This window comes from Chelon labrosus (genome assembly GCF_963514085.1).
Source record: "Chelon labrosus genome assembly, chromosome: 2".
Lineage (NCBI taxonomy): Eukaryota > Metazoa > Chordata > Actinopteri > Mugiliformes > Mugilidae > Chelon > Chelon labrosus.
The window spans coordinates 3,367,947-3,382,187 of NC_140338.1; the positions used below are offsets into that span (position 1 = coordinate 3,367,947).

General features: G+C 41.6%; 1 protein-coding gene across 1 annotated transcript; it reads left to right on the forward strand.

The window, feature by feature from the left end:
- The first annotated feature begins 10,470 nt into the window (after positions 1-10,470).
- On the forward strand, positions 10,471-14,241 carry LOC311506393 (uncharacterized protein). The gene is made up of 7 exons (XM_084570342.1): positions 10,471-10,697; positions 11,281-11,415; positions 11,500-11,570; positions 11,651-11,763; positions 12,164-12,248; positions 12,306-13,434; positions 13,962-14,241. Exons 1-7 carry the CDS (start codon positions 10,544-10,546, stop codon positions 14,132-14,134), a joined length of 1,860 nt encoding a protein of 619 aa, XP_084426468.1. The 5' UTR covers positions 10,471-10,543; the 3' UTR covers positions 14,135-14,241.

Sequence of the window (14,241 nt, forward strand, 5' to 3'; positions counted from 1 at the left end):
CACCGCCCCCTCCACCCTGCAGCCAGAGGAGCTGCCCGGCGTCCCAAGAAAACACAGTGAGTAGCTCAATTCAGAAAACAGCTCAGACAGGTCGTTTATATGCCTCGTTAATCCCATATTTAAAAATATTCACAACATAATTCTATGTTAGTGAGGATGCATAGAAAGTCTTATTTCATTCATCGTCAAGGATGCGTCGAGGGTCATGGATCAGTGGAAAGTTGGACTGGAGTATCTCTGTTGGGAACTCATTATACTCTGGGCCAATCAAATAATTAGAATTACGTCTGGCTATGACAAGCTAACCGATTAATTTTGTGTTCCTTCTGTTAAATTCTAAGCGAAGAAGTGCTGGGTAGAGTCAGGTGACGGTACTTCCTATATGGCTCCAACGTGGACATAATCCACACATATAAATATAAGAACACAAAATTCACACGCCAGCAAAAATCTCCATTATCCAGAGTGATTTAATTCTCAGGCTGACGATCTAAACCTCAGACAGCATCCTCTCTGCTCCTCCTCACTAATTAAAGCCAGCTCCCTCTGACTTAAAGGTCAATTAATCCTCTGAGATCCTCTAACGAACTGATCATTAGTGAGAGACGCTCTCATCTCCTTATTTGATTACACAGAGTCCAATTACTCCCTAAGCAGTTTTTATTATTAAGCAGCAGCAGGAAGAAGAGGAGGAGGAGGGCAGCGAACGCACCATGGGGAGAGATTAGGTCGACATTTGTGAGTAGAAGCGAAGTGTGAAGGAGGATGGAGTGTTTACAACCAGAACACACAGACAAGTCTTTGTGGGTGAACATGAATCTAACGTTAACCCTAAAACACAAATCATTCGAACAGAACTTTCTACGAAACTCAAACTGGGGACTAGACAATACGTTAAAACATCACGGCAGACCATATTAGACGTACGCTGACTGGCCTGAGCTGTTGATTCAACTGCGTTTTCATTGTAGTGGCTGTGGTTCGTAGAACTATTGAATCGTGGCTTGTTCCAAAATGTGTATCAACTCCCCAAGTCAGTCCAGTTTAACAGCACCGCAAACTACATCCTCCAAAATGACCATCCAGTTGGATCACCACCTTTCTGGTGCTGTTTCTTCTCTAAGCAACTCAACTTAGATTAGAATGACTTCACTGGTGTACCTAATGAACTGGACAGAGAGTGTAAAGGTTTCTCTGTCCCGGTTACCAATGATAACAAATGTTCCTCTGGTTCATGGTGAGATTGACTGCTAGGCTCAGTGTCCATGTCCATTCATTGTCACTTCAAACTGCTCATTAGCATTAGCAGCGAGGTGGCGATTCCCTCTGTTGTTTCCTGTTTCCTGTCTGGTTGCCATGGAGAACACAAACACACTGAGGGCATGTTCATACCCTGCATTAAGATCTGGGCGTAAAAGACAGGTGTGCAAACCTCCGAGATGCGCCGAGATCACATTTGGAGGTGGTCTTGGTGTCATGTGTCAACATTTGACCTCATCCCTTTGCTAGTGTGAACTCAACGAGTCCTGAGTCACATTAAAGACTGCCTATACTCAGCGGGGGTGCTCCTGCATCAGCGGAGTTTTGATTCATTCATCAGAAAAAACTAAACAAAACACAACCTCTATTATAAATGATCACCTGAAAAGGACAAAGCACTCTAAGTGATGAGAGCCTTTTAAAATATTCTCTCCTTGTAGCTGTTAACAAACTACAAGTAAATAAGTCTAAGTAAGAATTAACAAATTAAAGTGTTCTAATGCGCCTCAGATGATTTTGGGATTTGCATACAGAGCATGAAACTGAGACTAGATCTGGAGACGCATGTTAATGCCAGGCCTGAACACATGTACCTAAAGCTGGTCACTTATGATCGGATCGCCCAGATAGGATCTTAATACAAGGTCTGAACAGGCCCTGATTAACTGACTCGTTCCTTTTGACGTCAGAAGATCTCAGACCGAAAGGAATGTTTTATCCACTTTAGCTGATAATGCTATGTTAGCTTAGCTTGTTAGTTTCTACTGGTTGTAATTTGTGAATGAGTTTATTTCTTAAAAAAAAAAAAAAGTAAAGCCTTGCGTTACATTTCTAGTTGTAGTGTTTCCCTGGTGTTTCCTCTGCAGGACTCTGATCAGCAGGTCTGCAGACCTCCCTGGTTGACGTGGAGAAGGTCCATCCCCTCAGCTCCTTACCTGTCTTGGCGTCTTCCTCGCCTGATGAGGGAACATGTGAGGACACCGTCTCACTCAGCATGAACTAAGAAACAAAGAGAAGGCGAGGACTTGGAGAACGTGGAGGACAATACAGTAGTCCTGAGTGTACGTTTTGATAGACTCTGAGTGACGTGAAGCAGCAACGAGCCTAGACAAGAGCTCTGCTGCTGCTTTTTGCTTTACAAACTGTTTCAATGGAAAAAGACTGTTTCTCTTTTCACAATGCGTTTGGCTTTTTTGTAGACTTCTATTGTCCCTCGAGCCTCACAGATCAGAGACAACACTCCTCCTCTTGATTCAGGAGTGGTTTATTGACAGCTGCTGCTTTCAGATGTTCAGAATTACTGTTGGATAAAATATGAAGTTCTGTTCTTGACGTAGTTCTACTGCCTTTCAGGTGCCTTCAGGTCAACATTTGACAATGTTTGACAAAACTGTGATGTTTTATTCTTCAAAGCAGAAGTTTTTTTTGTATGTAATTTGTTCAAATAAACCGCCACCCAGTTTGTTAAGACCCAAAGTTAAAGTAAAAAGCTCCATCTAGTGGTTGTGGTAATTATGACAGGATCAAAACAGGAGGTCAGGAGGCATAAAGTCAGTGTAGTGAGGAGGCTGGGGTGAATGGACGAGTCAACACTCAAACAAAATGACTGTTTTTCATATGAATTATAAAGAGATTCATAATTTCAGTCAGTTTTCATCCAGATGAATTAAGATTTGTTGCTTTACCAACTGAATATTTGGAGGACAGCATGGCAGATCTTTTCTATAAAGATTTTAAACAGAGCGGCCGTAAAAACACATTGATGCTGTGTTACCCCTGACCTCTCTTTGATTATTGCTGGAGAAGCTGTGCTACTGGTCTCATCAACCTGCCCAGTCTTTATGGCCTCTTATAGTCAATCATTAATTAATATTCATATTTATTCAGCTGAATTCATAGTAAATAATGAAGACATTAATATTTAAAAAATACTTAATTTGTGTTTTATTTATGCATTATCAATGGAATATCAAATGCACAAATGATAAACGGACCCTTAAAGGCCTTGCTCCACCTTATCTTAAAGACCTTTTAACATCATATCACCCAAATAAAACTCTTCACTTTCTTCTCTGTATACTGTATACCATGTTATTAACTGTGTGTCCCTCTCTCTCTTTTTCTGTCTCAAGCACTCTTTCATCCTGAAAGAGTGCTGAAAAATTGTATAAGAAACTGAGGAGTCAGCTTGAACATCCAGTAAATTGTTAATTGCATTTTTTTCTGCTTTTCAATTATACTAAAATTAAGATCTGAAAAAAATGATTTAAAGTAAAGAGATGATCTGCTGGCTGCAGAACTTGATGTTGCGGACACATCTTGCCTTTGGTTATGTTCTGTCTCATCTAAACCTAATGGCAGTGAGTGGTGTCTAGAATTCTCCAGAAAAGATCCTTAAAGCTATGTTTACATAATTAAATACATATAGACTTGTAGATTTGAATAATAACACTGAACACTGAACGGAAGGTGATCTACAAGTGTTTAAAAAGAGTACTGCAGTTACCCATAAACTAGGGTTTATAAAGAGGGTCCTAGGATGAGAGTCATTATTATTATTATTATTATTATTATTAAAACTATATTTTTCATTTCTATTTTTAAAAATGTACATGCCTGATGTCAAAGGCTGGAGGGAAGCAGCAAACACAATGAAGGCTTATCTTCAGGACGTGGGCTCATAATTTAATCTCTTTCTCCTGAAACCACATCTGGAATCCACTCTTTATGTGTTAAGGCAACTAGACGCACCTTCTGGACTGTCCTTGAGCTCCACTCAATGGAACAGAATAAAAACACAGAGTGAATGCATCAATACGTACATGGAATTCATACTGTAGGTCACAAATCAGTCATTTTTATTCATTTAATGTGATAATGTTCAAATTGTGTTTGTTTGATGCATTGAATAATATCCCTTGTTTGATAACACTGAAGAACACAGACTGAAGAATCTGTGATTTCTTTAGTCAGTTCAGAAAGCTTTTAGATTTATTCATAATGAAACATGATGGATATAACATCTTATTTTATCAGCCCCTGTGGAACCAGGTCCCAGTTTGAGTTCAGGAGGCAAACACACTCTCTACTTTGAAGGTTTCTGGCTCAGGTGACCATGAATCCACCCTTTTGTTCTACTTTTTATTTGTTGTTCTTCTTAATGTTCTATGAAAAACAGAAGTTATGAATGAGTCAAAGATGTTTGATATGCTGGAGAAATTTTATTTAAGCAGAGAATCAACAGAATAAAGTGATACAGAGTCATTCAAGAACACATTAAACTGTTTGATTCATTTGACTAATTGTAGGATCTATGATCCACGATAGTTTCACATGTTTGTAGATTAAAACCTCTCAGAAATCTCACTGATTAAAATCACCACTAAAATAATTAAACAGGAATATGTTTGATTCTTTTGCTCCTCAGTGAGCATGCTCAGCTCTGTTACCATGACAACTCTCAGCCATAATAACACAGGTATATGTCATAGTTGCTGCAGTTTCCTGAATTGAGGCTTTTTTCGATGACATCGACCCCGGCCCTCTTGAATGGCTCAATGAAACTGCTGCCAACGATCAGAGTGATATCTTTGATGGGGTTGCCACACTTGGGATCTTTCTTGTACCACAGGAACACTGGGTTTCCTCTGGTACCCTGGTTTAGATTCATGTTCACTGGTTGATAGCCCTGATGTTGAAACCTATCATACTCTTTATCATTGATGGAGATTTTCAGATCTGTGATGGCCCTCTGACTGTCAATGGTCTGACGGTACCAGATGAAGATGTTGGCTCCTCCTGCTGCACCTCTGTTGGTGTCTTCATCCACTCGGATGTACCCGTTCTTGAAGTAGTCTTCATCTCCTTCATAACCCTCAGTGGCATCAACATCACAGATGTACGTTTGTTTCTCTCTCTTCATCCACAGGTAGATCATATTTCCTCCAGCATCACGGTTCAGATCACAGGCCAGTCTCTCCCAACCGAATTTAAACTTCTGGGCTTGATCTTCTGTAGAGACATCAATGTGCACGATGGGAATATCATACTCTGTGGTACCTTTGTAGAACCACAGGTAGATGTAGTCTCCACATGCTCCAGCATTGAGATCTTTGTTGATCTTGGTGTAACCGTTGTCATTCAGACCCTTAGCCATTGCCTCATTGAATGAAAACTGAATCCTGGTGACTGGGCCACAGCTTCCTGTTTTGTACCAAAGGTAGATTTTGTTTCCTTCAACTCCTTTGTTCAGATCAACATCAATTCTCTTGAAGCCTTGTGCACGGAGCTGACTCTCGTCAGTTTCATTCAGAGACACACCAAGATCAGTGATGTACTTGGCCATTTTGGTTTCCTGCATCAAATTAAGTGAAAAGATTCATGAGTGAACACACAGTGATGTAAACGGCTTCTTCAGAGTGAAATCATGAAATAACAAACTAGACATGATTAGATTAAAACAGAAACACTGATATTTACTGGTACAGAGAAAATAAATCACTTATTCAAGATGGAACAATAATCACATAAATTCAAACAAATCCACACCACCTTTAAATACTGAGAAGAAAATATCAAAAATACATTTAGTAAAACCTGGAAGCTGTTGGTGTCGACATGAAGCTTTAGGTCAATAACCACATCTTTACTAGTTTGATTCTGGAATGTGAAAATAACTTGATTCAGATCCTGAAAATGTTGATGAAAACGTAAAAAGACGAGAGCCTTGAAATGATTCTGAATCACATTCAGACAGCTGTAGATCTGCAGTCTAACTGGATGAAGACATGTTAAACCTGAACAAGATGAAGAGACACTAAAGATGATCAGAAAGTAGTTGAACACTTACGTGTCTGCAGACAGTGATTGGCTGTTTGAATCAGTTGCTCGGCTCAACGCTGCTGTTTAGAACCACAGAATCAGATCAGGTCTTTATATAGAGAACACAATGAATGTTGGGAAAACACCTCCACATAATCATTTAGCTGCATTTTTAGTTCCTGCTCAGATAAATTGGTGTACATTGTGATTATGGAGGTAAGGTCATGAAATCAAAGTCGTAGAGGACTTATTGTTATTAGTAATCTTTAGTCAATCTGCAGTATCATCTGGTGTTGTTAGGAACACCTGCGTATTCATGCACATATCCAATAAGTCAGTCTTGTGGCACCAGTTTCATACTTTCCTCTTCTTGCCACCTTCGCCTTCGTGCTTGCTCTAGGATTGTCAGGCAGGGTTTTGAAATGCGTCTGGAGACTATTTGTATTGTTATTGATGATATATAAATAAAATTGAATTCAAAAATTGATTTGAATACATAAAACCTACAGTAGTTTGGATATTTGCATGGAAAAAGTGGCCTGGTCTTCATCGGTATTTAATAATTAAATAATAATAAAAAGTACAATAAAATAAAATAGTATAAGCAAAAAAAAAAAAAACTAAATTAGCATATGAACAAATGTACAAGCAATAGAAACAGAAGTAAATATATATTATATACATAGGAAGGATTAATAAGGTGTAATAATGTGCATTAACATGACATATACTGTTGTTGTCCATGTGCTGACAAAGAATAAAATAAGAAGAGGGGAATGTGGCAAACACAGGCTTTGTTCGAAAATGTTGCTCCATGAGGCTTTCTATTCAGGTGCTGCTAGTTGTTGAATCCTAGGGAGATCAGTACATGAGCTCCTGTTAGTGTTCATTTCTGTTGTAAAGTTAGACACTGCGGATGTAAAGTCTTCCTCTAATTCATGAATTAATCTAGCTTTTTAATGTCCAAAAGATGCCACTGAGTTTTTTGTCTTTGCAGAACATCCACATGAACCTCCATTATTGTTATTGTCAGGTTGTCCAAACAGCTCTCTAAAAAGTCTCCAATTAATCCAAAATACTACAGCGACAGAGCTCATATCACAGTTTTAGCTTCTCTTCATTGGCTCCAGAATACAATTTAAAATCCTCCTCCTCACATGCAAGGCCCTTAAAGGCCTACCTCCGTCATATCTTAAAGACCTCATTGTACCAGATCATCCAAATAGATCACTTCCATCTCAAAGGTCAGGTTTACATGTGGTTCCTAGAATTTCAAAAAGTAGTATGGGAGGTAGAGCCTTCAGCTATCAGGCTCCTCTCCTGTGGAACCAGCTCCCAGTTTTAAGGTTTCTGATAAAGCTTATAGTCAGGGCTGGCTGAGGTGACACTCAACCATCCCTTAGTTATGCTGGTATATGTCTGTGAGGGTTCTCAGTCATCCAGGTCATGGTATATCCAAGAATGTTCAAAAAAGGCAGCTGGACTTGAGTTTTTTGAGAAGACGTTTCTGAGGTTTAAACCTCAGACTTCCAATCAGTCCTCTAGAACTGAAAAAGCTACTCTTCAGGTGGTGAAACGTCTTCTCAAAAAACTCTACAAGTCCAGTTGCCTTTTTTGAACCTTTTTGGATATGCTGGTATAGGCTTATCCTGCTGGGGAACAAGTTTTATGCCCCCTGTGCTCTTGTTTATCCCCATAACGGTAACTTTATGAGCACTCTGAAAAATCAGAATACAGAGTCATTCAGGAACACGTCAAAGTGTTTTATTAATTTGATGAATAGCAGCATTAATGAACCACGATTGTTTTGTATGGGAATTTGTAATGAAGATAAACAACTTCCTTCAGGTGATATGTTGCTGATAGAGCTGTGGAATCAGTAGTGAAAAGATTATGTATTGTAACGCTGCCGCAAGATTGACTTATCGGTGCATAAATACGCATGTGTTCTTAACAACCAAGCTAAACGATACTGCAGATTAATTAAAGATCACTGATAAAAAATAAGTCCTCTACGTCTTAATAAACAACTCCATAATCTCATTGTACACCAGTTTATCTGAGCAGGAAATAAAAATGCAGATAAATGGTTCTGTGGAGTCCAGGAGGGGATTTCCCAACATTCAGTCTGTTCTCTATGTAAAGACCTGATCTGATTCTGTGGTTCTAAACAGCAGCATTGAGCCGAACGATGATGATTCAAACAGCCAATCACTGTATGCAGACACGTTCAACTACTTTCTGATCATCTCATCATTTTGGTTTAACATGTCTTCATCCAGTTAGACTGCAGATCTACAGCTGTCTGGATATGATTCAGAATCATTTCAAGGCTCGTCTTTTTACGTCTTCATCAATATTTTCAGCATCTGAATCATGTTGTTTCAAAATACAGGTGAATACTAGGAATGCTATGAGCAGTGACCTAAAGCCTTGTGTCAACAGCTGCTAGTGTTTCTAGACTGTATTTTGGGAATTTTATCTGTAGGATTTTCATTTAAATGTATTCAATGAACAAATAAGCGGGCTGAAATGAGCTGAGGAGATAATTATAGTCGAACCATGTAAAGTGAGAAGCTCAGTGTAGTACAGGGGTGTCCAAATCACGGCCTGTGATGCAATTTAATTGTCCCATAGCAAAATCTAAACCTGTAATGGTGCATTGTCCCCACATGGAACTTGTGTTTGACTGTAATGTACTATTTAGTTTTAACAGTGGGTGGCGTTAGCATCACAAAACAAGACTATTGGCACAGGTGACAGTAAAATGGTAGAAATAAGAAATCCAAGACAGCAAAGCAAAGAAATTAGTTCCTCCTCGTACTCCAGCCGGTCGCATCATTGGATCTGCTCCTCCAGGCCTCAGGGGCCTCGTTTCCAAGCCAGCGACCACAAAAGAGATCATTTATCCTCCTCTGGAAGTCACTCCTTCATTCGGAGGAGCTGCAGGAGGCTTCAGATGAGCTCAAACGGTCCCAGTGACACGAAGCAAACATTCACTGTGAACTGACTGACAGGCGGCGGCTTCAAATCCCGCGTCTCACTGCCCTCTTTAGGGGATTCAAGAAAACTGCCTTCATCTCTGCTTTTAAAGGGACGAGTCAACGGCTGCTGAGAGTCCGAGGGGATCACATGCGCTTGATTAAAAATGCAAAAAAAAGAGCAAAGAGGAGAGTCTCTGGTGACAATATTCATCACATGTAGTTGTGTATTGGTGTAAATTCCCACAGATCAACCAAGCAGTGAATGCAGCATGTTCAGTTTTATTTTTTTATTTATAACTTTGTAAGGCTCCCCTCAAGTTTCATTTCCACCAGAAATTATTATTGATTATTATTAAAGTCCTTTGGAGAAGTTGAAGGAAAGGAACTCTCTTTGTGGTTGTAAAAGAACGAATCAAGTTTGTGACCTAATTATCGAGTGAAGACACGACGTCTCTAAAAGTCTTTGTCTTGTCCAGAATATAGACTCATCTACTGACTATTAACTGAACGTCTTTGTCTTCATTTAACTGTTGTTTCCAACATATTTGCACTTTGGTTATAAATACGAGACTTCTGGAGGACAGAGTCGTCCATCAGAACCACGTTTACTCTTAATGAGGAAGATGTTTGACGATGTAAACACGGGTGACGCACTAATCCGTCTTTTAGTGGAACTGAGGAGGAGGAGGATGAAGAAGAGTGTCTGAATAAACTGAGAACGGTTCAGCTGTGGTAGAACAGTGGTGTAAATGATCATCAGCAACAGTTTATCCCAGAAACATACAAACTTTTATCCAGAAAACCTCTAAGATCATCTCAGCTCTTATTTTGAAACTAGAGGTCAAAGTTCATGTGGAGCTCTTTTTTTTCACTTTTTGTTTGTGTGTAAAATAAAAGTAAAAGTTCTGAAACATGTTTACAGATTCTACATTAACTCTAACTAACTAGCTTGAAGTTATATTATTTATTCATTGCTGCTGCTGTTGCTGTTATTTTCTTAAGGTTTTAATTTGAAGGTCCTGGGTAATAAGAAAACTCAGCTTATGTGTTTTTATTTTGTGTGTTTTATATTCGTAAATCCTGGCTGGAGCAAAATTTTAATTCATTGGCATTTTACACGTCACAGTTATAAATAAAATACCTAATATTTATTCAGTTATTTATATTTAATTTAGTATTTGTATATTTTTAATTGTTGTTTTTTTCACATTATGTTTAAAATAAAGAAAACTTTGATGGATTTTGTCGTTTCTTTTAAAAAAAAATATATATATAATCAGGAAATAAAATGGCGGCTGCGCATTGCGCCGCAGCTTTGTCGCTCTTAAACGAGCCGCCGAACGGAATCCTGGGAAGGAAACGAGTGCGGGACGTTCAAACAGCTCGGCGGATTGTTTTGGTTGTATTTACAGCCGAATACCGAGCGGATAATAAAGTCCAGTTCAGCGACACTAAGTGAGGGCTGTCCGCCGGTGGCCATGGACGGAGCCCGGTGGAAGGGCGACCCTCCGGCCGCTCTCGGGGGCTCCCCGCTGGAGCGACGGACGGACAGACCGAGGACGAACCGCTTGAGCCGGAGCTTCAGGCAGAAGCAGGCGGTGGAGAGTGAGTCTCCGAAGAGCCAGCAGTCCGGTCAGCATCTGCCTTTCTGTTCTCTTTTCTTTAATTTTAATTTTTCTTTTTTTTTTTAAGCTGTTTTCTGTTTGCTGTGACTGAGCCGAGCCTGGTTCCGTCCCCTCCGTCCTTGTGTACGAGGCCGTACGCCAGATCACATTCAAATATCCGCCGATTTTAGGTTTTCTTGTTTTTCCCTCAGATAATCGTCTTCTTATGACCCGACCTGACATGTCTTTAGAAGCAGCAGGGTTCGCACTTAAGTTCGGCATAAAACAAATTTAGCAAACTGCAGCTATGTGTCTGAATTTTAAACGGTTTTAGCTAAACTGTCCGACTGAAGTTCCGTCGCCAGATCACATTCAAATATCCGCCGATTTTAGGTTTTCTTGTTTTCCCCACAGATGATCGGCTTCTGATCACCCGACCTAACATTTCTTTAGAATCAGCAGGGTTCACAATTATATTCGGCATAAAACAAATTTATCAAACTACAACTATGTGTCTGAAATTTAAACGGTTTCAGCTAAACTGTCCTACTGAAGTGTCATTGAGCAAGAACTGAAGGCTTGGTGTTTGTTGCTGGTTTCCTCTTATCCAGATTTTAAGACTCCGACCAGAATCCTCAGGTCCAGACCCACAGGAGGCAGCTTCAGCGGAGAGTCTCCACACAACGACTCGGACGTCCAGCTGGACATCATCTGGGACGCCACGTCCCCGTCTCCCCGCAGACCAGGTGAGCTCATCCCACCTACCAACTCTGTTTTGATAGTTTTATGTCGTTGTGGTGTTCTGGTTTGACCTGTCGTGTTGTCCTCAGGTAAACGAGGTAAAAAACACGCCGCAGGAGTCATGAACATCTCGGAGATCGTCCGTCGAATCGCTCCAAAGGTCAGAGACTAACGGACCGCTGCTCAGATGTGAAAAGACTGGATGATGAAAACTGATTGTTCTGTCTGGTCTCTGTGCAGCACGGCAGGCCGGAGGTTTCAGAGCCGACCGTGCAGCAGTGGATCCGAGACATCGCCACCATCCCCTGCACACCGGACGTCCAGGTTCCCAGGCCCAAGAAGAAATCCCAGAGGTGGGTTCAGTAAACAACCATTGGCCATTTAGATCAAGGATCCATCATTAAAATGTAACTGGCTAAATGTGGATCCAGGTCTAAAGGTTTCACGCAATTAAATATTAACTCGTGACAATTTCAACCAGAGAAAACCATCATGGGTGGCTGTAAATAAGAAGCTGCTAACACTGCCTTCAGGGCATAAACCTAAAAATATCCAGGAGACATGATGACGTCTGTTAGTATTGGAGATAGAAGTATTTCAGCCGCCTCTAAAACCAGATTCATGGTTCTTCCCTTAGCAACAAAGGCTTTCCATACCAAAATACCATAGCCCTTTGCTAGCTTAATGAAACTCAGGAACCGGATCCAAACAGAACCAACTTTCGTTAAACTAATGTGTCGTGTTTCGTTGTAGACCAAGCGGATTGGACGACCTCCTAAAACTGGCCCAACAGTTTGACCTCAACATGTTTTGTCAGGATGAAGAAGAAGAAGAGGAGGAGGTGGAGGTGGTGGAGGAGGTGGTGGAGGAGGTGGTGGAGGAGGTGGTTGAGGAGGAGCAGCAGCACCAGTTGAGCCCAGAGCTCCTGTCAGAGGATATCCTTAACTCAGAAGCACACAATGATTTCACTGGGGCGTGTCCTCCAGCTGTGAGCTCTGGGACAGATGTGCAGCTCAATCTGGATCAACACATGGACGATGATTTGGATTTCCTGTTCGATGGGCCGACCCAACGTCTAAGCGGAAGCATCAGTCAGGCGCCGTCGCAAGTAAAACCTGCCGTCACTTTAACTACCAAGGACGCTTCTGCGAAACCTCCCACTTCGTGTGTGTCCGACTTCAAACGCACTTCAGCCGCTGCCGACGAGTTCGAGGACGACTGGGAGAACGATGACTTGTTAAATGACTCCTTGTTGTTGGAGATGACGCAGAATCCTCAGAACTTTGCGGCTCCGAAGCACTGCTCGACCCAGAAACCAGCGGCTGGACTCGGCCAGTCGACGTGGACGCCAAACAAGGATAATATGAGACCAATGAGCACTTTGAAACTGGAATGTGATCCAGATTCTTCTGTGAACAGACAAACCAGGACTAACTGGGAGGTTGACTACAGCCCAAGAACCATGAAACCAGAACCACAGAAATCTCATCAAGTGACGTCTCTTGGAAGCTCACTCCCTGCAGCAAAAACGACTCAAAGCTTTCAGAAGAAGCCTGAAGTCATGGTGTCCCACCGCCAGGCGGCGCCTGACTTCATGGACGAGGACTTGGACTCTTTATTCTCATCTGAGCCGGTTTGGGACGATCCGGCCGACGACTACCTGCTCTGTGAAATGTGTGAGGACCTGGAGAACCAGATCCAGGACACGACCACACAGACTACTACGACCCGCTCTGTTGGCTCGGTGTCGACCCAGAGATCCGCCTTGCAGCCGGTCAACAGGATCCAACAACCCTTTCCCCAAAACCAAACGACGGCCGCCTCTGCTTCGGGACGACCAGCTGGCAGCTCATCAGCTGCTCTCGTACAGGTGAAGGAGTCGTTCAGAGTCACTCAGACCGTTTCAGGACCGTCGGTCGGGTCGACGTGCCTGCAGGCGAGCAGCAGGGTTCGGCAACACTCCAACAAGAACCAGTTCACCTTCAAGAAGCCAAACAAGCCGGTTTCATCTGTGACCAACTACGGTAAGAAAATAAAGCAGATCGTAGACCAAGCCAATGAAAACAAAGGGCTGTGTTCAGATTAATTCAGAACTAGTAGAGATGCGATAAAGCTTTAGCCTAAACAAGCTAATGTTAACATTTAAGCAGCCTAAGCAAAGTAATGTTGGCTATTTCGTTAGTTGGATTAATTGGATCTGGGGCAGAACAACTTGACTGGGACATCTCTAATGAACATTATTGTTAAAAATATTTCTTGTAGCTATTGGGAGCGGTCGACCAGAGCTGCGAGGCTTTTATAGTCAGTCGTATTTGTCACAAGGTTCAAAACCGAATCTTTTTATTGGATTGATGCTTTGTCTGCTGATGATTTTCTTTTGGTTTTTAAACGCTGTTGAAAACATGAAGGGCAGGTTAGGGTTAGGGCACCGCTTTTCAGCTCAGAACTTGTGTTTCAAGGTAGCTTTAGTTCATTTTAATGTAACGGATCAGGCAGAATAATGGCGATTAGTTTCACAGTTGTAGTTGAAGCTTTGCTTGTCCCTCTGCAGCTGTGGCTCAATGTTCGGCAGCAGAGATCGAGCTGAAGAAGCAGCAGGCCATCGAGAGGAGACGGCACCGACTGCAGGCCGCCCAGAACCTCCGAGTCCAACCGACCCGACCAGGAAACAACAGAACGGGTCCAAATGGCGCCAGCCTGAAGATTGAATCTCAGAGATATTGACAGTAACTGATTTTTCCCACAGCGGTTTTTAAATCTCTGAATCAGCTCGATGTGAAGACGGCGAATCAACATTCCCTGCACAGACGTGTTCTTGTAAAATTAAACTG

Coding starts and splice junctions, on each gene's coding strand:
- LOC311506393 (XM_084570342.1), top strand. CDS start 10,544: ATGGACGGAGCCCGGTGGAAGGGCGACCCTCCGGCCGCTCTCGGGGGC. Junction 11,571..11,650: donor TCCGTCGAATCGCTCCAAAG/GTCAGAGACTAA, acceptor GTCTCTGTGCAG/CACGGCAGGCCGGAGGTTTC. Junction 12,249..12,305: donor ATGAAGAAGAAGAAGAGGAG/GAGGTGGAGGTG, acceptor GTGGTTGAGGAG/GAGCAGCAGCACCAGTTGAG.